At 55.8% G+C, this 18,918-nt stretch overlaps 2 protein-coding genes across 4 annotated transcripts; one reads left to right on the forward strand and one right to left on the reverse strand.

The window, feature by feature from the left end:
• Window positions 1–4,238: 4,238 nt before the first annotated feature.
• On the reverse strand, window positions 4,239–5,231 carry GPR3 (G protein-coupled receptor 3). The gene has a single exon (XM_060142741.1). It carries the CDS (start codon window positions 5,229–5,231, stop codon window positions 4,239–4,241), a length of 993 nt encoding a protein of 330 aa, XP_059998724.1.
• A 7,762-nt stretch (window positions 5,232–12,993) lies between these two features.
• Window positions 12,994–17,083, forward strand: CD164L2 (CD164 molecule like 2). 3 transcript variants are annotated; one of them, XM_060142744.1, is made up of 6 exons: window positions 12,994–13,186; window positions 13,611–13,778; window positions 13,879–13,950; window positions 14,439–14,483; window positions 16,056–16,200; window positions 16,763–17,083. In XM_060142744.1, the coding sequence occupies exons 1-6, from the start codon at window positions 13,099–13,101 to the stop codon at window positions 16,767–16,769; spliced, it is 525 nt and encodes a 174-aa protein (XP_059998727.1). In that variant the 5' UTR covers window positions 12,994–13,098; the 3' UTR covers window positions 16,770–17,083. The 3 variants fall into 3 exon arrangements, with proteins under 3 accessions (XP_059998727.1, XP_059998725.1, XP_059998728.1); XM_060142742.1 differs by lacking the exon at window positions 16,763–17,083 and adding an exon at window positions 16,479–16,674; XM_060142745.1 differs by lacking the exon at window positions 16,763–17,083 and having other exon boundaries at window positions 16,056–16,204.
• The last annotated feature ends 1,835 nt before the right edge of the window (window positions 17,084–18,918 follow it).

Consider the following 18,918-nt stretch of genomic DNA (forward strand, 5'->3'; position numbering starts at 1 on the left):
GTGCAAGGGCATTGCGTACATTTAAGTATGTGCTTCTGCATGCGAACATGTGCACATGAAGTTGACATGGTCCGTGTACATATGTACCATGATATATCTGTGTGCACAGGTGTGCATACCAGTATGCAGATACATCTGGGTATATGTGCGTGTCTGGATATGTGTGCATGTGTGTGTGTTCTCTGAACAGCCAGAGGCCTGGACCCCCACGTGTGTGCCTGTGTGCACGTGCCTGTGTGTGCCCAGGTCTCAGCCTGTAGGGGGATGCGGGGCTGATGGGCTCCAGGCTCCAGGAGAGAATCTGACAGACGAGACTTGCCATAGCCCCCGGCCCCGGGAGCCTGTTTTCCAGCTTGCAGAAGCTGTGAGCCCGTGAACTCATCTTATATTAATAGCTGCTGTCTCCTCACTTATTGCAGGGAGAGGCGGTCATGGCCCTGGCGGGGGCTGCCCCCCTCCTCTACACAGGACCTGGGAAGGAGGGGAGGAGAGGTGGGCCCCACCCCCACCCCAAGGCCTACCCTGGCAGAGAGGCAGGGTTCTGAGCCCCAGCCTTTGCCTCCCCCAAGCCAGGGAGCCCCCACTGCCCAGTTCACCCTCCTAGGCCTCTGCAACTGGGTGGGGTCAGGCATGGGGTTGGACAACTGGCAAAGGCAGAGAGGCTGGAAGGCTTGACTACTTCTCCCCAAAAAACACACACACACAGGCGCGCACGCGCACACACACAGGCATGTGGTGCTGAGCAGCCCCAGGCCGAGCACCAGCTGAGTCTGAGGCTGAAAGAGACATAGAGGCTTCAGTTTGGGGGGGCAGACATGTCCCTTCTCTCAGGGACCCTCAGTTGGAGAGGGGACACAGCCTTTAGGGGAACGAGGAAGGCAAGACTTCTCTATAAATATTTACTAAGGAGAAGCGCAGCACGGTGTGTTGTATAAACCGCATCTTTACAGCCACAGGAGGGCTTAGCCAAGGAGGCTTCCTGGAGGAAACACAGAGTGGGAAGCACAGGGAATACCTGAGGTGTATCTGAAGAATCCCGGGAGCAGGGAGAAGCCAGCTAGCCCCACCACGCACAGAGGCCCCAACCCAGGGACAGAGTCAGACAGCCTCAGGGTGGGCCCAGGACCCAAGGCAGAGACCGCAGATACAGGCTCCCGGAAATGTCTCAGATCCACCACACAGCCACACCCAGACAGACAGACGAGGACTCACAGCATGAGGGTCCATCACAGGCCCTTGCAGACATGAGGCTGGCCAGCATTCGGCCCTGCTGGGCCCTGGAGCCAGAAGCTAGGATGGGGAAGCAAAGGGCCAAGCCCCCCCAGGGCAGGAGAGGCACCTGGCCCCTCTCCTTCTGGTCCTTGGTGGGTGCTCCTTGGGAGTGAGGCGGAGGCAGCAAGGAGGCCTGTTCCTACACCGCCCCTCCCAAAGGTCTAGGGGTAGCCTGGAGAGCCCCAAATTTTCCCTAGCCTGGGGACAGAGCTCCCTGCCCTGGTTTCCTTGCTTGCTGTTTCTGAGCTGCTCCTGAAACCCATTCCCTCACCTAGGAAAGAAACAGATTTGGAGTCAAATGGACCTGGGTTCAAATCTCAGCTCAACTGTTTTACTATGTGACTTTAGGCAAATCAAACGTCACCTTCAGGAAGGCCTTTTGGGGGCACCCTCTTTTAGAGATTACACGCGCTCCCTGTGCCCCTTCTCTGTTTTTCTCTGAGGACTCATCACTCTCTGACATTACCATGTTTTAGCTTATCTCTTTATTACTGTCTCCCCTGGCTAGAATTTAAGCTGTCCATGAGGACAGCAGTGAATAAATGAAAACCCATTACTCTCAGAGCCTCAACTTTCTCTTCTGTAAAGTGGGGAGAGCAATAGTACCACCCAGTGGACCATGGTGATGTGTGCGATGTTTGCCATAGAACAGGTGATTCCTGAGTGGGGGTCTTTTCCCAGGGACCTTCCAGGAAGGTGGGGAGAGAGAGAAGCCTCAGCCAGATCTGGTGGACCCTCCCCACTTTGTGCCTGGACTGGAGCTATGTGTACCTAGGCCCAGGGCCGCCCTCCACCAGCTCTGACCCAGCCCCTGTTGGTGTGTCCACTCCCCTTGGATTCCTGTGGCTACTACTGGGGAGGGGTCTTGAACACCAGGCAGAACTCTCTGGCCAGGGAAATGGAGAAAGACCTGAGTCCTAGCCTGGCACAGCTGTGTGAGTTTGAGCAAGTGGCTGTTCTTCGGGCCTCAGTCTCCCCATCTGTACAGTGGAGATGCTCTGAGGGCTCCACCTCCAGGCTTTGCCCACCCAGGAAGATGGGGGGTTTGGGTAGTCAGAGCTTCCTCTTCAGCCACACCCCAAACCTGCTCCTGCCCTTGCCTGTTGAACATGTCCTTTCTGGTTCCCAAACACCAAAATTCAGGGTTCTGAACACTTACATCCTCAAATGCACACAAGGGCACACGCACACACTTACCATCACTCACCTTTGCATAGCAAAAAAGCTCTTTCAGCTCCTGAATGAACAGACCCCAACCAGCCACCTCCCAAAATGTGGCAGCTGGCTGTGAGAATGAACCCCAATACAAATCTGAGTCCAGAATGTCGTAAGCCCTAGGGTTGGGAAGGAAGGAGATGGGGGAGCATTGGCCAGTAGACAGTGCACAGGTTCTGGAAACAAGTGTTCCTGGTTTGAATTCTGGCTCTATCATTTCCTAGCTGTATGACCTTGAGCTGGCCACTGAATTTCCCTCGGCCAGTTTCCTCATCCATAAAATGGAGACGTTATTATTACCTGTGCCATGGGATGCTTGTTAGGCATAAATGTGGTAATGGGTGTAGTACACTTAGCGCAGTGCCTACCACACAGCAAACACCCATGACTGGGAAGGGCTGTTGTTAAGAATACCTACATGCTTTGAGTATATACTTCATGCCAAAGCCCAAGCTAAAGCTCATGTGGGCACGATGTAGGCATCTTCAACCCCAAAAGGGTCTAGCAACAGGGGTTCCAGTCCCCAGGGGGAGGTGGGGTTCTTGCCTGGCGGTGCCTGTGTCTGAGCAGGGGGACCCATCAGATTGGCATCCTGGGGTGGGAGGTGTCACCTGCCGGCCACATTCCACCTGGGTCTCCAGCTCCTCATATACCCCACAGGCCCCCAGGCCTGGCATGATCCTCCCATTCCAGGCTGTCCCCCATCAGGCCCCACTCCACCCCCTGCACACACAGACAAATTTATCACAAAATCATTTTTTATTGAGGGTTGGGTCAGGGACAGGAATAGGGATCGCACTGGGGACCATACCCCAGTTGGCAGAGGGGTCTGGTGTTGGCTCGCACCCTTGCCTCCTCTAGGGCACCGCAGGGTGAGGCCTGGCCGCCAGGCTCTGGCTGTGGCGCTGGAGTGGAGCTGGGGTTGCTTGGCCTGGTCCCGGCTGCCGGCCGGGCTGCAGTTTCCCTAAAACGGCCACCAGAGGGCAGCCGGCCCCCAGCGCAGAGGAATTCTCGGTTTCTCAGGTGATGGTTTCTTAAAAAAATAAAAAAACCAGAGGCTGGTGTGTTCCCCCTGCAAACCCGAGGGTGGCGGGCCCTGGGAGAAGGCTCTGGTTTCTATGATCTCTTTGATAAAAAACAAGCAAAAATAATAACAAAATACGTGGTTTCTCTCTCTCCCTTTCCCCCCTCTAGGAACTGAGGTCAGAAATGAGGGTGTTGGGGACTGGGAGTACCCTGCTATGGCCTGGATTTCAAGGTGTGGGTCTCTTTTTTTCCCGTTAACACCCATAAATAAATTCATAAATAAATAAATAATAATAGATACTCTCTTTGTATGTGCACATATATACAGATAAATCTTTGTCTTATCTATCAACAGAGTAACTAACCTCTCTGACTCTTTAGTTCAGAAACTCAAAAGTAAAGCGACATGGTCAAGGTCAAGGGAGGGGGAAGATCAGGGACTTGGAATGGCACTGTAAAACACCCAGCAGCATACTGGAACTCCAAGCCAGCTGGGCTGTGCGACATTTCTGAGTGGAACCCTGACCACCTGAACATTCTAGAACCATGGAGCCAGCTGGGCCCTGCAGGGATCTGAACAGAATCCTGTGAAACACCCAAAGTCCTAGAACTCCAGAACCAGCTGGGTCTTGGGGTGCAGAGCTGGAGGGTTGGAACAAAGCCCTGGAGGACCTAACACTCTGGAATTCTGTAGTGATCAGGGCTGAAGGGTCACCAGGATGCGACTAGACATCACTGGGGGAACGGGATCGGAAGAGGATCTTGGAAGAGGAACAGCAGCAGCAGACAGCCCACAGCACCTTCTGCACATCCTGGTTGCGGAAGGCATAGATTATGGGGTTGATCATGGAGTTGTAGGTGGCAGGGAGCAGGGTGAGATAGGTGTAGAGGGGTGGGGAGTGGGCATCGCCCAACAGGCAGTAGACGGTGAAGGGCAGCCAGCAGGCGGCAAAGGCGCCAAGCACCACGGCCAAGGTGGCAATGCCCTTTCGGGTGGCCACGTAGTGGGAGGCAGGCAGCAGGTGCCGCTGGAGGGCAATCTGCTGGGCATGGCGGCAGACGATGCGACAGATCTGGGCATAGAGCTGCAGCATGATGCCAAACACCATGAAGAAAGCAACGGCCAGGACCACCAGATGGTTCTTGGAGAGCGGATATACCACGCCACACGTGGCCCGGGCATCCAGGCAGTTCCAGGCCAGCACAGGCAGCAGCCCCAGGCCCAATGCGCATCCCCACACTAGGGCCAGCATCACATAGGTCCGCGTCACTGTCGTCTCTGAGTAGTAGGTGAGGGCATTGTACAGAGAAAGGTAGCGATCAACGGTGATGGCCAGTAGGCTGCCAATGCTGGCAGTAAAGGCCATGGCCAGCATGCCGACCAGCACCAGGCTCATCTCTGCCGAGCCAATGCAGAAGACAGCAGCAAAGTGCATGACCAGACCCAGGCCTGCCAGCAGGTCTGCCACAGCCAGGCTGCCCACCAGCAGGAACATGGGGGCGTGGAAGGCAGGAGTGCCCACGATGATGGCCACCACCAGCGCGTTCTCACAGGACACTAGGGTACCTGAGATGCACAGCACTACGTCCCAGGCCCTAGGTGAGGGCAGTGGCATGCCTGGGCCTGTGGGCCCCTCTGTTGAGCCCACGCTGCTCGTGTTCATGTTTCCTGGGCCAGCAGAGAGCCAGGCCAGGGGGCTGCCTGCACCCCACATCATGGTACCTGTAGAAGAAAGGCCCTATGAGAAGCTGGCAGGGCTGGGTGCTGAGTGGAGGGGTCTGGAAACAGTGGGAGTCTCACCTCAGGATACCTGGCTGAGTCCCAATGCCTTGTCGCCCCCACTCCTGCCCTGAAGCTCCTTCCAGGGTACCTTTAACCTCCCCTATGCCACCGGGCTAGCAGGAGTCTCTTTTCCTGGGGATCCCTGTCCTGGGTCTCTTCATTCTCCCTTCCAACTCCCTGAGTCCTGCAGGTCTCTTTCTCCTACATGTGTAGCCAGAGGAGGGCAAGATGAAGGACTACCATGAGTGGATGGAGGCCCATTGGATCCAGGAGAAGCTGGGGGAGGCCCAGGACTGGGGGAGGGAAAAACATCTTAAAACTGAGAGCAGCTCTGCTCCCTCCCCACCAGGGAGGATGACGCTCAGCTTCTGAGGCTCACCAGACCCCTCACGATTCTCGGTACTGCCAAACCCAGACTCCGCCCCCAGAGAATGCTCGTGAAGCTCCCGCCAGCCCCCACCCTGAGCTCCTGGGGTAACAACACCTGGGAACTCGGCCTCCCCCAACACACACACACCTAGACTTCTGTCCCCAGCCAGACCTCTCTTTCTGCCTGAACCTCTGGGTCTTTGGAACAGACACCCCCGCTGGAAGCGTGGATCCCTGAGTCAGACCCCTCCCTCTGCCCGGACACCTGGATCTTAGGCCTGACTCCGCCTCCTGCCCGGAGGTCTGGATTCCTAAGTCAGACACCTCCTCCTGCTCGGACGCTTGGGTCCTTGCCCCAGACGCCTCCTGCCGGACCAAACTCAGATGACCATCAGTGCCTTCAGGGCCTCGGGTCCCTGCAGGAGGTCTCACCCCGCGCCGGGCTACCCAGCTGACGGCTCTCAGCACTCAGACACTGGCTCCCCTCCTGCTAGCCCAGACTCAGGGTTCCTGGTCTCGACCTCCGACCCCAGTCAGCCGCTGCGAGCCTTACCGCTTGCCCAGCGCCCCAGAATCCTGACTGCCCTCCCGGACGCCTGGTGTCCGCGGCGGGGCCCGCTACTCACCTCTCGGCACCGGGCGCGGCCGGGCCCCGGGGAGGCTCCACTCGGGTCCAGGCTGCGCAGGGTGTATGCGGACCCCGAGAAGCCCCCACAGCCACGGGAGAAGCGACGTGAGTCACCCCGCCCCGCCCCCGGCCACCGGTTTGGTGACGTCAGCGGCCCGCCTGGCCAATGGGTGAGCCGCGCTGGGGCGCAGCGCGCGCCGCTCGGCACAGTAATGAGGCCTCGTGCCGCCCGCTCCCCCATTCATAAAAAGCGACCGTGGCTGCGGCCCCGCCCCCTCCTGAGTCGGCCCGCGCTGTCCTTGACGCGGCGCCCTCTAGGGGCCGGGGGTTTCGGGGGCGCTGGTGCGAGAGCCTGGAAGTCCACGGGAGGTTGAGGGGGATGTGTAGGGGGAGCGGAAAGGGAACGCGGATAGACTGTGGCGTGATGGGACTCTCGGGTGGCAAAGGCTGATGGAATTCAGGTGACGGAAACCGAGTGATGGGGCTGAATGGGCGTCCCCGGTGAGGATGGCAGGGGTTGCCAAGACGAAACGGCCCTGAGGTGATGGTGACAGGAGCATGAGGGAACAGGGAGGTGGGTGGCAGTGACGGTATGATCATGGTGACAGGATCTTGGGGGGTGGTGGCAGTGGGACGCTGAGGTAGAGAGGGAAGCCCCCAGGGCAACCATAGCAGTGTCAGGGTGATTCTGTGGCATGATGGGGTTCAGGGATTGCAGGGTGGCAAAAGGCGGTGGCAAAGGAAAGGGAAGATGGAGTGTCCAGGTGATAGGACTTCAGGTCACCGTGACCCTGTCACAAGTGCTGAAGTGACAAGGCTGTGATGAGGGTTGTAGGGTCCTGGAATGAAGATACCAGGTGACTGTGGTGAGTGGACCCCAGGGTGAGTAGGACAGGGTAGAGGGTCTGGACTGACAGTGACCAGGCAGGTAAGTTGCTGCCAGGGCAGGTCCTCGTGATGCTGGGGCTGGCATAAGGAGCTGGGTGACGTCAATCATGTCAGCCCAATAGCGCCCTCACAGCATGGGAGGAGTGGGCCTGGCAAGATTTCAAAACCTAAATTATTTATTCAAGGATCTGGAAAGCCAGCCGGGTGGTGGTAAGAGGCACTCCCCCAGAGCAGCAGGAGTGGGGGAGCCGGGAGGAACTTGGAAGCAGGAAACCTAGCAGCTCAGTCCCCAGGGCAGGCCCCTCTCAACCTCCCATCTTAGACACCCTGGCAGGGTAGGGCATGGAGAAGGAGCTCCCTCTTCCCCAACCCTGCCTGTCCCCAGGGAACCTCTCTCAGCTGACTTCTCCAGATGTGACAGGTATGGCCAGTTCTGGGGGAGGGGAACTGGCTGCTCCTCCTCCCTCTGTCTCTAGCTTTGATCCTCACTGGAATCAACCAGGCCTGTGGGATGGGGATGGGGGGCAGGGACCAGGTTAGGGCTTGAGGAAACCGCGGCGGCCCAGATCGTAGGCCCCACCAACTTTTCCCTGCAACACAGAACCACTGCAGCTCCCACAGTCAGTGTAGGGCAGGGAGAAGGAGGTGACAGGCGGTGGCAGGTACATGGGGAGAGGATAGGGTCAGGGCTGGGGAAGATAATGCACTTCAGGTTGGACATGGTGAGTTCGGGGTGTTTAGCAGGTGGTGTGGTCAGGAGTGTAGACTGGTTTCAAATCCCAGTTCCTCCATTTTCTAGCTGCGTGACTTTGGGTGAGTGTCTTAGGCTCTTTGTGCCTAGATTCTCTCATCTATAAGATAGAGGCAATGTTAGTATCTTCTTCATGGGATTGTTGGGAGGGGCCTGGCACATTATCAACACTGGCTATGTTGGCTGCCAATATATCTGGCAGGAGGAGGACACCTGGGAGGCCTAGATGTGCAGGTTCAAGGGGTAGATGACATCACCCAGGGGAGGGAGCAGAGAGTGAGGAGGAGCCTCAGGGAACCCTGCCATTGAGAGCACAGACTGTGGATGAGAATATTGCTGCTCCTGGGCCTTTGCACTGGCTGTTCCCTCTGCCTGGAACCCCTTCACTTCATTCCGGGCACGGAACCCAAGTCACTTCTTCAGGAGCAGGCTTTCCTGACCTCTACCCTAGATTACCACTCCCCTCCCCATCACTCTTTGCCCTCTTTCCTTGATTTATTATTCTTCAGAGCACTTAGCACTCCTGAAATTCTAAATTTATTCCTTTCCAAAAAAGTACGTGTCAGCCCCACCAGGACTGAACAGACTTTGTTCTGTTCTGTGCTGGAGAACAATGCCTGGCATGGAGTAAGTGTTCAATAAATACTTGCTGACAGGATGATTAAACAAAAAGCAGCATCTAGAGAAAGAGAAGGAAAACAGAGAAGGAAAACAGTAGTAATACGCACGGTGTCAAGGAAGGCGGGGGCATCAGAGAGAATACAGGGGCATTAGCGCCCCAGAACCCAGGTATTCACTTTCTCCCCAATCAGAGCCGGGTCCCAACAACTGTCCAGTTGGTCTCAGAGAAGGGTGAAGGCTGTTGGGAGGTTGGCATGAAAGGGTGTATGAGAGGTAATTTCCTGGCCGTCCAGTGGTTAGGACTCTGTGATCCCACTGCAGGGGGCACGGGTTCCATTCCTGGTTGGGGAACAAAGATGCTGCAAGCACATGGAAGAAAGAAAGAAAGAGAGGAAGAGAGAGACAGAGAGGAAGGAAGGAAGGAAGGAAGGAAGGAAGGAAGGAAGGAAGGGAGGGAGGGAGGGTGAAAGAAAGAAGGGGTGTATGAGAGACTATCTTCTATTCTGAGCAGCAGTGGTCTTTTCTATTTTTTCACAGTTTATTAATCCTTTCATGAAATATAGGCAAAATCACCACAGATAAAGTCACTGCAGAATCTTTACTTCTTCCTTTTGCCGGCAGCAACACTGGTCCTTGTGGTCCGCCGACCTCCCTCATTCTGTTCTCGCATTTCTTACGCTGCTTCCTTGAGTTCTTTTTCTTCTCAGGCAGGCCATGTCTTGCAGGGTTGTGTTGGTTTACTTTTCCTTGCATAACCCAAGGAATCGTAAATCACGCCCAAGCCAGTTGTCTTGTCACCACCAAAATGGGTTCTGACTCCAAGTATAAAGATGACGTCTCATGTGGTCTTGTAGATTTTGGCTACTTTTCCCCAAATGTCTGTCTCGGACACTGTTGCCCTTCCAGGGTGAAGCACATCAGCGACCATGTTTCCACTGAAGTAGTTGGTTGGCCGGAACTTCCTGATCCGGAGAGGTACGGTGTCATTCATGATGGAGACGATCCTCAGCCAGCCGGGGAGGAAAAGAGTGCACTGATGTTTCTAACCATGAGAAACGCCGGAGACCTAAGAGACGCAAGTGGGGCTGTGGATTTTCATGTGAATACTCTCCCTCATGCTCCAAAACTGCCCCGTGTCAACAGGACAATTGAGGCCATCGCTGCCAACCAGGTCTCCTTTCCGCAAAGATCTGCTGTCTAGAGGAAGGGGCAGCCCTTCCTCTTCTCTCCTACTCATGCCCTCTGCCCTGCCTCCTTGATTCCTTCCCATCATTGACACCCCCCTCCAGTCCTTCCCACCTACCAGGTGCCAGATGAGAGCCCAGTACTTACAAGAGTCCTGAATCCCCATTTCACAGGTGAAGCCTAGAGAAGCCAGGGACTTGCCCCAAATTGCACAGTAAATGGCAGAGCTGGGATCTGAAGCCATTCCATCTGCAACCAAATCCAGTGTGTCTTCATTCTAGCCTAGATGTCACCATCTCCTCAGAAGGGGCTGGGAGTGAAGTTGAACTAGGGCTGATAGTACTTGCAGTTCCCCAGGTGACCACCAGATGGCTGTGAGGGCTCACCTCCAGGTAAGACTTCTTACCTCTTCTCCACCAATCTGCAGAATCCTATGGGCCTAGGCTCTGGAGGGAGGTGTGTGTGAGAGAGACACAGATACTGTCTACACAAGCTCCTTGTCCAAGCCCCAAGAATCTGGGCATCATCAGCGCACACATTCTTAGCACTGACTCATTCATTCAGCCAATATTCACTGACAGTTCCCCTGGGCTTGGGTTTGAGAGGGTGCTGCAGACAGAAAGATGATGTGGCCATATCCCTGCATTTTGAACATTCAATAAATATTTATTGAGCATATACTATTTGCCAGGCACCATTCTAGGCACAGAGGATACAGCAATGAACAAAAATCTCTGCCTTCTTCATGGAGCTTCCATTCTGATGGGGAGATGGACAATCTACGAATAAAAACTTAATATGATACTAAGTAGGGATCCCTTGAGGGTCTCACAGACCAGTGAGACAGGCAAACATGTACACAGTCACAAGATGGTACAGTATGGTTATTTGGTAATCACCTGCTTAGCTTTTATGTGTGCAGGGAGTTAACTACAGATGAAGATAAACATGGTCCCTGCCTTCCTGGAACTCACTTATAGCCTAAGAAACAAATGAGTAATTAATTATACAGTTGATACGTGTTCTGAAGGAACAAAAGGAGGCATGATGATGTAGAATAACCAGGAGACCTGTTTTAAGTAGGGAAGTCATGGAGCAGGTCAGTTGAAGAGAGGATAGAGGAGTTTCAAGGAGAGGGCACAGCAGGTACCAAGTCTTAGGAGGAAAAGAGTTGATGTGTTTGAGGAACAGAGAGGAGGCTAGTGTGTCTGGAGCCAAAGGAACCATGGGGAGAGTAGGAGTTGAGCTCAGAGAGGTAGGCAGGGGGAAGATCATGCTAGTATTGGAGAGCAGTGAGCCATTGGTGGCTTAAACATGGGAATGGTACGATTTGACTTACATTTTCAAAGGATTGCTCTGGCTGCTGAGTGGGGAACAGACTGGAGGTGGGGAGCAGAAGCAGAAGCCCTACCAGGAGGCCACTGCAGTCACCAAGGCAAGATATGGTGAGGGGATGAGGGCTTCGGTGCGGGAAAGCAGATGGATTTGGATCCACCACCTGGGACAAGTGCCACAGCAGCTCAGCCTTGCTCCACAACAGTCACAGAGGGCTTCCTGCAGGCGGTGCCCATTTTGCATTGTCCTGAAGGATTAGTCTGCCAGACATATGTAGTCAGGAGAGGAGGAGGACCCTCCAGGAGAGAGAACAGCTATAGGATAAAGGCAAGGAGGTACAAAAGAGGGTGTGTGTTGGGGGAAAGGCTGTTCTATTTTCTCAGAGGGTAAGAAGATGTTGGGGTGAGCACAAGACTTCTAAAGACTTCTAGAGCCATGAATCACAGGGCTGTGAAGGCCAAGCTGAACTGAAAATTGTTTCATGGTTGAATCGATGTTTTCAGGACAGCCCTGCACTGTGAGGGCCGAGCTGGGAGGGTCCTGGAGGCTGAGAGGCAGTGTGAGGCCAGCAAAGGGAAGATGAGGGAGCAGGACACAGGAGAGACGTAGAGGCAGAATCTGCAGGACTAAAGTCTGGGGGCTGAGACAGTGGGAGGGAGTGAGGATGAGACCATGGTTTCCAGTCAGGTGCCGGGGAGAATGAAGGGGCCTCCCTGAGTGGGGAAGGGAGACCAGGCAGTTTCAGGGGCCTGAGGCACACTCAGGTAGAGGTGCCCAGGAAGCAGATGGACCCTCAGGAGGCATAGCAGAGGGGAGAGTAGCCTCTGACCTCACTGGATCCTGGGTCCACATCCTGGCCCCCCTCCTAACTGTGTGCCCCTGAGCAAGTGATTTTACTAGAGGCCTGCAAACTGGAGATAACAAAACCCATGCTTAGAGGGTAGTTGAGGACATCAGAAGAGAAGCTGCAAGTAAAACTGCTTAGTAGAATGTACATTCTGCTAGTAGTAAGTCGTTAATAGTTGTTAATTATGTATTATTAGTTACAGGTGTGGCCGCTGGGGAGCGAGCACTGGGCTGGAGATGGAGATATGGGACTCGTTGGCTTTCAGTTGGGAACTGATGGCAGAGTAATGGATGAGATGACCCCAGGAGAGGAGAAACAGAGCTCAGGACTGAACTGGGCCACCGGAGATGAAGAGGGGGAAGGAGGAAAAGGAGGAGTAGAGACGGGGGAGAAGGAGAGGGGAGGGGTGGGGAAAGGGGAGAATGGAGGATGGGGAGAAGAGGAAGAGGAGGTGTATTCTAAGGAACCTGAGAAGTGGCTGCAGAGAGAGAAGAACCAGAAGAGGCAGAGGAAGGCTGTGGAAAGGCCCACTTCTCCCAGTAACAATGAGACCGCCGACTTGGCCAGAGGGGATGTGGTGGGTCAGAGGTAGACGCGGTGTGTTGAGGGGCAGAAGAGAGGAGGGTGCAACGAGTGAAGCGAGGTGGGCTGCCAGAGCCTGGAGGCCGATCCTCGTGGTCCTGGGGCCTGGCTGGAGGACGCCCTTGACGCAAGCCCGGAAGTCAGGAAAGTGACTTTGCTTCAAATCCAGATTTTGCCACTAACTCTGTGACCTCCGACTAGTCACTCACTTTTTCTGAGCCTCAGTTTCCTCACCTGTGAAGTAGGGATAATAATGCAGCAGTTTTCGTGAAACTGAGGGTGGGGGAATCCAGCAACCTGTCCGGCTACCGGTCCTGGACTCCGCCCCCTTTTGCAGGAGCCCCGCCCCAGACCCCGAACCCCCGCCCCCACCAGGCCGCGCCTACTACCCACGCCCTACCTGACCCCGCCTCAGACCACAAAACCCCGCCCCACCTGGTGGCGTCACTAGCCCCCTCCCTGCCAGAGCCACGCCCACCTGGCCTCGCCCAGGTTGCCCGGGTCTCGCTCCCTACACCCCGGCGGAGCCGAGTCCAGAAGGGACGCGCCACACCAGCACTCCGCAGACCCCGACCCCCAGGCTCCGCCTCCGCGCCATGGCCGCGCCGGGACCCCGCGCCTTACGGGCTGCGCTCTGTGGCGGCTGCTGCTGCCTCCTCCTGTGTGCCCAGCTCGTTGTGGCTGGTAACGCGTGCCCTTCACCCTTCACCCAGCCGCCTGCCAGGAGCAGTCGGGGGTTGGGGGGGCGGGAGGGGAGTTTTCCACATGTGTGCGGGGCTCCTGGGGTGGGTAGAAGGGGACTCCAGCTGTGTGTGGATTCCTGTGTGTACATATAGGCGCCAGGTGTGAGGGAGCTTCAGGTGTATGGAAGTGAAGCGGCCCTAAGTGTATGGGGGGTTAGCTCCCGATGTATGCAAAGGGAGGGTGCTCTGGGTGAATGTCGGGGAGGTTCCTGGTGTGTGTAACCATGTGTTTGTGGAAACTGCAGATGGGCAGAGGGGCTTGGGGGATCCAGGTGAGTGTATGTGTGCAGAGGGGTGAGATCCACCGAAGTGGGGAAGGGGGGCTGTAGCTTGGGTTCAAAGTGCTGCACCCATGCTACTCCCAGGTAAAGGAGCTCGAGGCTTTGGGCGGGGAGCCCTGCTCCGCATGAACATCTGGCCAGCTGTCCGAGGGGCCTGCAAACAGCTGAAGCTCTGTGAGCATTGTGTGGAGGGGAACAGAGCACACAACCTCACTGGCTGCGTGTGGGAGCAGTGTCAGCCGGAGGAGCCAGGTATGGAGTCAGGCCCTCCCCAAGTTTAGTGCCCCCAGTTCTGAACACCAAGGCCTTGGCCCCACCCCCTAAACCTCTTCCCTGAACCTTCTCCCACCAGGACACTGTGTGGCCCAAGCTGAGGTGGTCAAGGAAGGTTGCTCTGTCTACAACCACTCAGAGTCATGTCCAGGTAAGGGGGCTCCTGCTGGCCTAAGTCAAGTTGGAGGGAAGTGGCTGAGGTGTCCCCAGTCAGAGCCTGCCTCCAATATGGAATTGGCCTCTCCCAGAGAGTAGACTATGCCCACGAACACCGGGGTCCAGTTTCAGTTCTGCCTTTAGCTCACTGAGAAGTCCCTTCCCCTCTCTGGCCTGTTTCCTCCTCTGTAAATTGGTGCAGCCAGAGGATCTAGGACAAGCATGTAGAGAGGATGGGGGAGCTAGCTCTTCTATTTTAAACCATAGTGAGGACTTTGGAAGTTCAGAAGGGAATGGGGGGAGGGCTTCCTGGAGGAGGTGGCATCAGAGATGACACTTAAAGGTAGAGTGGAAAGAGGGCACATCTGGTGGAAGGAACTGTGTGAACTAAGGCTTGAAAGTGTGTTGGGTGGGCCTGGGTTGGGGTCTTGATGGGAATTGGGGGTGGGGATCTGGATCATTATGGATTCCCTGTCTCTTCAGCTGTGCACCACCATCCCACTTATGAACCGAAGACCATCACAACAGGTAGGTACTACCTGGGGGAATGGGAGGTCTAGAGGTGCAGGGAAAGACAGAGCTGGGCTCAGGCACTGACGAGATCTGTGACCTCAGCTCTGTGATTTCTCCCTCTGAGCCTGTTTCCACATCTGTAAAGTGAGTTGGATAATACTTCACAAAGTTGCTGTGAGGATTTTATGAGAAGATGTATAGCACCTAGTTCAGTTTCTGATGCATAGAAGGTGATTGAGAAATGATGGTTCCCATCCCTTCTCCCAACACCAGAGAACTCAGGATGACCCCCTCCGGACCTACTTGGTGCTGAGGGTGTATGGCTCAGGTTGCCAAGTTGTCCTCAGTGACTACCTACTGCAACGTCCAGGCCCAGAGAGGGTCACAAAGCAGGTTCCTGGCAGAACAGAGGCAAGAACCCCACCCCTTGGTTCCCACTGCCCCTCAGGGCCTGGAGGTCAGCAGGCTTGGCAAGGATGGCTGAAGAGGCTCTTGGTTAATTAAAGCCAGAAACGTGATCTTAGGGGCTGAATTATTGATGGCTCAGGCTCAGCTCCCTTCGGCTTGAGCCCCAGATCAGTGTTGTACAGCTTATTTCTTCCCTCTTCTGCTCCTCTTTCCCCAGTGCCCTTCTCTGGGGCTCCCTGAGCTGCAGCTGGGACTACCCTTTGCCCTTCATATTCTCAGACCCCCTCCCCTTCCACAAGCTACTCCCTCTGGGAGGTGGACCCAGCTCCCAACTGGGCCCCTTTCACTGCCCCAGAATGATCTTCCACCACCATCCCTGCCCTGCCCTGCTCTGGGCACCTGGCCCAGGGCCTGAAATTGAATCCCTGGTGGGAGTTGATGGCTAACGTGGCACAGCTGGGAGCCACCCAGACGTCCTGGCAACCGTGGGCCACAAAGCTGGGGCAGGGGAAAGGGTCAGGGGATGCTGTGTGAGTCTGGCTATGCCCTAACTGTGGGGTGACTTTGGACAGGCCTGGCACTCAGAGCCTGGCTTCTCCCTCTGACGTACGTCATCAAGTCTTCATTTATCTACTTGGTAGGGTGTGGGCCTCCACTTCTTCCTCTGCTCCTTCCCTCCCTAAGTGAGGGCTCTGGCATTGGGTGACTCCAGGGTCTCGGGACTTAGGAGTCCTGAAAGGAGACCACAGCATCTGTATCTGGGCTTCAAACCCCAAGACCCAAGGCTGAGAGCGACTCTGAGCTGAAGCGGGTGTGGATGTCCAAGTTCTGGGTCTGTCCTCACCCTCTTGGGCCCCTGTGGAAGAGGGAGGCTGGCAGGGAGCTCAGTCACCATCTGGTCCCTGCAGTCAGGAGGCTCAGAGAGGGTGTAAGAGGCATCAAGCCACCGAGCAGCTCAGCAGCAGAGCCAGGGCCGAGCCAAGGCCCTGTCTCCCCAGCCAGGCACCGGCCCTCCCCACAGGCACTTGCCAGCCGCCCACGGGGTCTGGGTTGAACTTCTGAGCCTGCCGCCCAACGCTCCCATAGTGAGGCCTGGGGCCTCCAGATGACCTGTGCCGGGTATTGGGGTGGGGCTGGGCTCCTGGCCCACAGCGGCCTGCTGTGACCTCCTCCCTGCAGAGGGCCCTTCGGTCCCCGAGGCGCACGGCCCTGGCTTTGATGGGGCCAGCTTCATTGGTGGCGTTGTGCTGGTACTGAGCCTGCAGACAGTGGCCTTCTTTGTCCTGCGCTTCCTCAAGGCCAAGGACAGCACCTACCAGACACTGTGAGTACCCAGCCCGCCGAGTCCCAGCTCACTGCCCACCCGCCCCCCTCTCTTGCCCCTCAGGTCCCTGTTAGCGCGGATACGTTGTCTTCCCCATGGGGCAGCCTTAGGGGCGATGAGTCCCTCCCAACCTCCCCCATGTGAGCCACACCCCTTCTCCCTCCTCCAGCTGTGGGGTTCTCTCCGCTGGGTGTTGGCCGGGGCAGGACTCAGCCTGGGCCCGGCGTCTGCGAGCCCAACTGAGCCCACCTGTCTTTGTCCCCTCATGCTGCCAGCAGGGAGGAGAACCAGTAGGTGACAGCACAGGCAGCCTTCGGCCTGCAGCTCTGTGGCTACGGGCAGGAGCCCGGGCCCTGTGTGCGGTTTGGTTTTCCTCTGAGAAGGGGAGCTGCTCTGAGGCCCCCGTGTGCTGTGGCCCCATGTGTGCTGTGGGGCGGATCGCTGCAGCCTCCATTAAAGTGTTTGCTCTTTTGACCACCGCCTGCTCTCTGAGGGTGGGTGTCCTTGGCCTGGCTGAGGTGGGGCCACTGCCCTGAGTGCCCTCTCTGTCTGGCCTCTGCAGAATCTGACCCCCTTCAGGCCTGGATTCCACACTCAGGGGAAAAAGGATGAAGAGGCTGCCCTCTTTACCCGCTTGTGGGCACTAGGGGTGGGAGAAACTGTGGTCACCAAATTCTGGCCCCTGTGGGCACCGAGCAGGCTCGGTGCCCAATACCTGACATCCCCTCCTGTCTGGGCCTGGTACCTGCAGATGAGAGCATCCTTCAACCACCTCCTGTCTCATCCATCATCCCTGTGGGGCCCCCTGCCTGGTACTAGGTCTGGAGCCTGCCTCCTCCCATCAACCTGGCCTGGACACTGCCCCCAAATAAAGGAGCTCTTTCCAGCACTGTGTTTTATGTCCCATGTCTTGGGCTGTGTGTGGATTGGATAGGGTGGGGGTATGGCCACTGTCCTCTCCTTAATGGAAATTCTGACTTGAACTGATACTGTCATCTTTTAAAATATTTTTGTTTGCGGGAATTCCCCTGGTGGTCCAGTGGTTAGGACTCAGCGTTTTTACTTCTGGGGCCGGGTTCAATCCCTGGTTGGGGAACTAAGATCCCACAAGCCACGTGGCACAGCCAAAACAAAAAATATTTTTATTTGTTACATGTGTTTAATCCCCTCCTCCACCACTTTATAGATAAGGGTACAGAGACACAGAAAGGTAAGCACACCTGCTTAAGATCGCACAGAGTGGAATGGGGCAGGGCTGGGATTTGAATCCAGGTTTTTCTGACTCTAGAATGAGCAGAACTTCAGAACTCCTCTGCAGAGGCATCTCCAGGCTCTTTTGCCTTCTAAAGTTGGGTCTCTGCCCCAGTGCCAAGGTGGAGGTGCCCCCGGGACCCTCCACAGGGTACTTCTGGCCTTCCTTGAGCAGGCCCTTCTGGAAAGCTCCACCCGTGCCCACCTCCCCCTCTTTACCCCCCATCCCTGGGCCCAGAAGTCTTCCCTGACTAGTAACATCACCTATCAATGGGGTACTTGCTGGAAACCAGGCATGTGGCTGAGAGTCTAACATCAGTATCTGATTTAGTCCCATGACTGTCCTAGGAAGCTGAGACACAATAGAGAGTCATGGGTGAAAGTTCAGCCTGTGGAGCCTGACTGCTCTGTGTGAATGGGAACAAGTTAATTGAACAGCTCTTGGCCTCAGTTTCCTCGTCTGTAAAGTTGGGTAGCAGCGGTTCCATCTCTGTGGGATATGGGGAAGGTTCAGAGCAGGTGCATGTGCTCCGTCTGCTTCATTCCAGGGCATCCATCCACCCTACCAGCTGGGCAGCCTGTGGTCAGCCACCTGCACCTCTTCTTGCCCCAGGCCTAGTCTCCGTGCAGGGTCTCCGGCTGCAGCTGGAAGGGCTTTAGGGCCCCTGGGCTCCACAGGGAGTTCCAGCTACTCCTTGGCCTCACAGAGGGCTCACCTGCCTAGACATTGCACCACCATGGACAATGCCAAACACAGTCCACCTCCGTGTCCCTCCCCTCCATGCTCACTTCCATCAACACCCCCCTCCCTTCAGACATCAGCCTCCCCTTTAGCCTCCCCTCCAGCTCCTTGCATCTGTGTTACCCAGCCTGCCTTGCTCTCTCTTCTTCAAGCCCCTGCACACGCAGTTTCTCCTGCCTGGGTCACCCTCCCTTGGCTTCTCCACCTAGCACTTAATCCTGGCTGGTATAGTGCCCAATTCCTCCCAGGCCAAGGGAGGAAATGCCCCTATATCTTTCTGGCTTTCCACCCAGTTAAGGAAATTTCTCTATAGAATGTTTTCTTTTTCAAAATTAGTAAATACCGGGAATTCCCTGGCGGTCCAGTGGTTAGGGCTCCACACTTCCACTGCAGAGGGCACGGGTTTGATCCCTGTTTGGGGAACTAGGATCCCATAAGCCGTGTGTTCCCCCCCCCCAAAAAAAAGTAAATGCCTGTAAGGAACAAGAGGACTACACAGAAGTTTATATAAAGAGCGAGAATCCCTCTCCCCCGGTCCCACTCCCCAGAAATAACTATGCTTAACAGGCTGTGTCAGACCTTCTTCTGTGAATTCACAGCACACATTTAGCGTTTTTAAAATACAGAGTGGGAGCGTGCTTTACATATTGTTCTGCAATGTTGCCCCTTTCGTTATAGATCACACTTGCCCTATGACTTGTACAGATGGGGATGATTTATTTGCC

This window comes from Lagenorhynchus albirostris, chromosome 2 (assembly GCF_949774975.1).
Source record: "Lagenorhynchus albirostris chromosome 2, mLagAlb1.1, whole genome shotgun sequence".
Lineage (NCBI taxonomy): Eukaryota > Metazoa > Chordata > Mammalia > Artiodactyla > Delphinidae > Lagenorhynchus > Lagenorhynchus albirostris.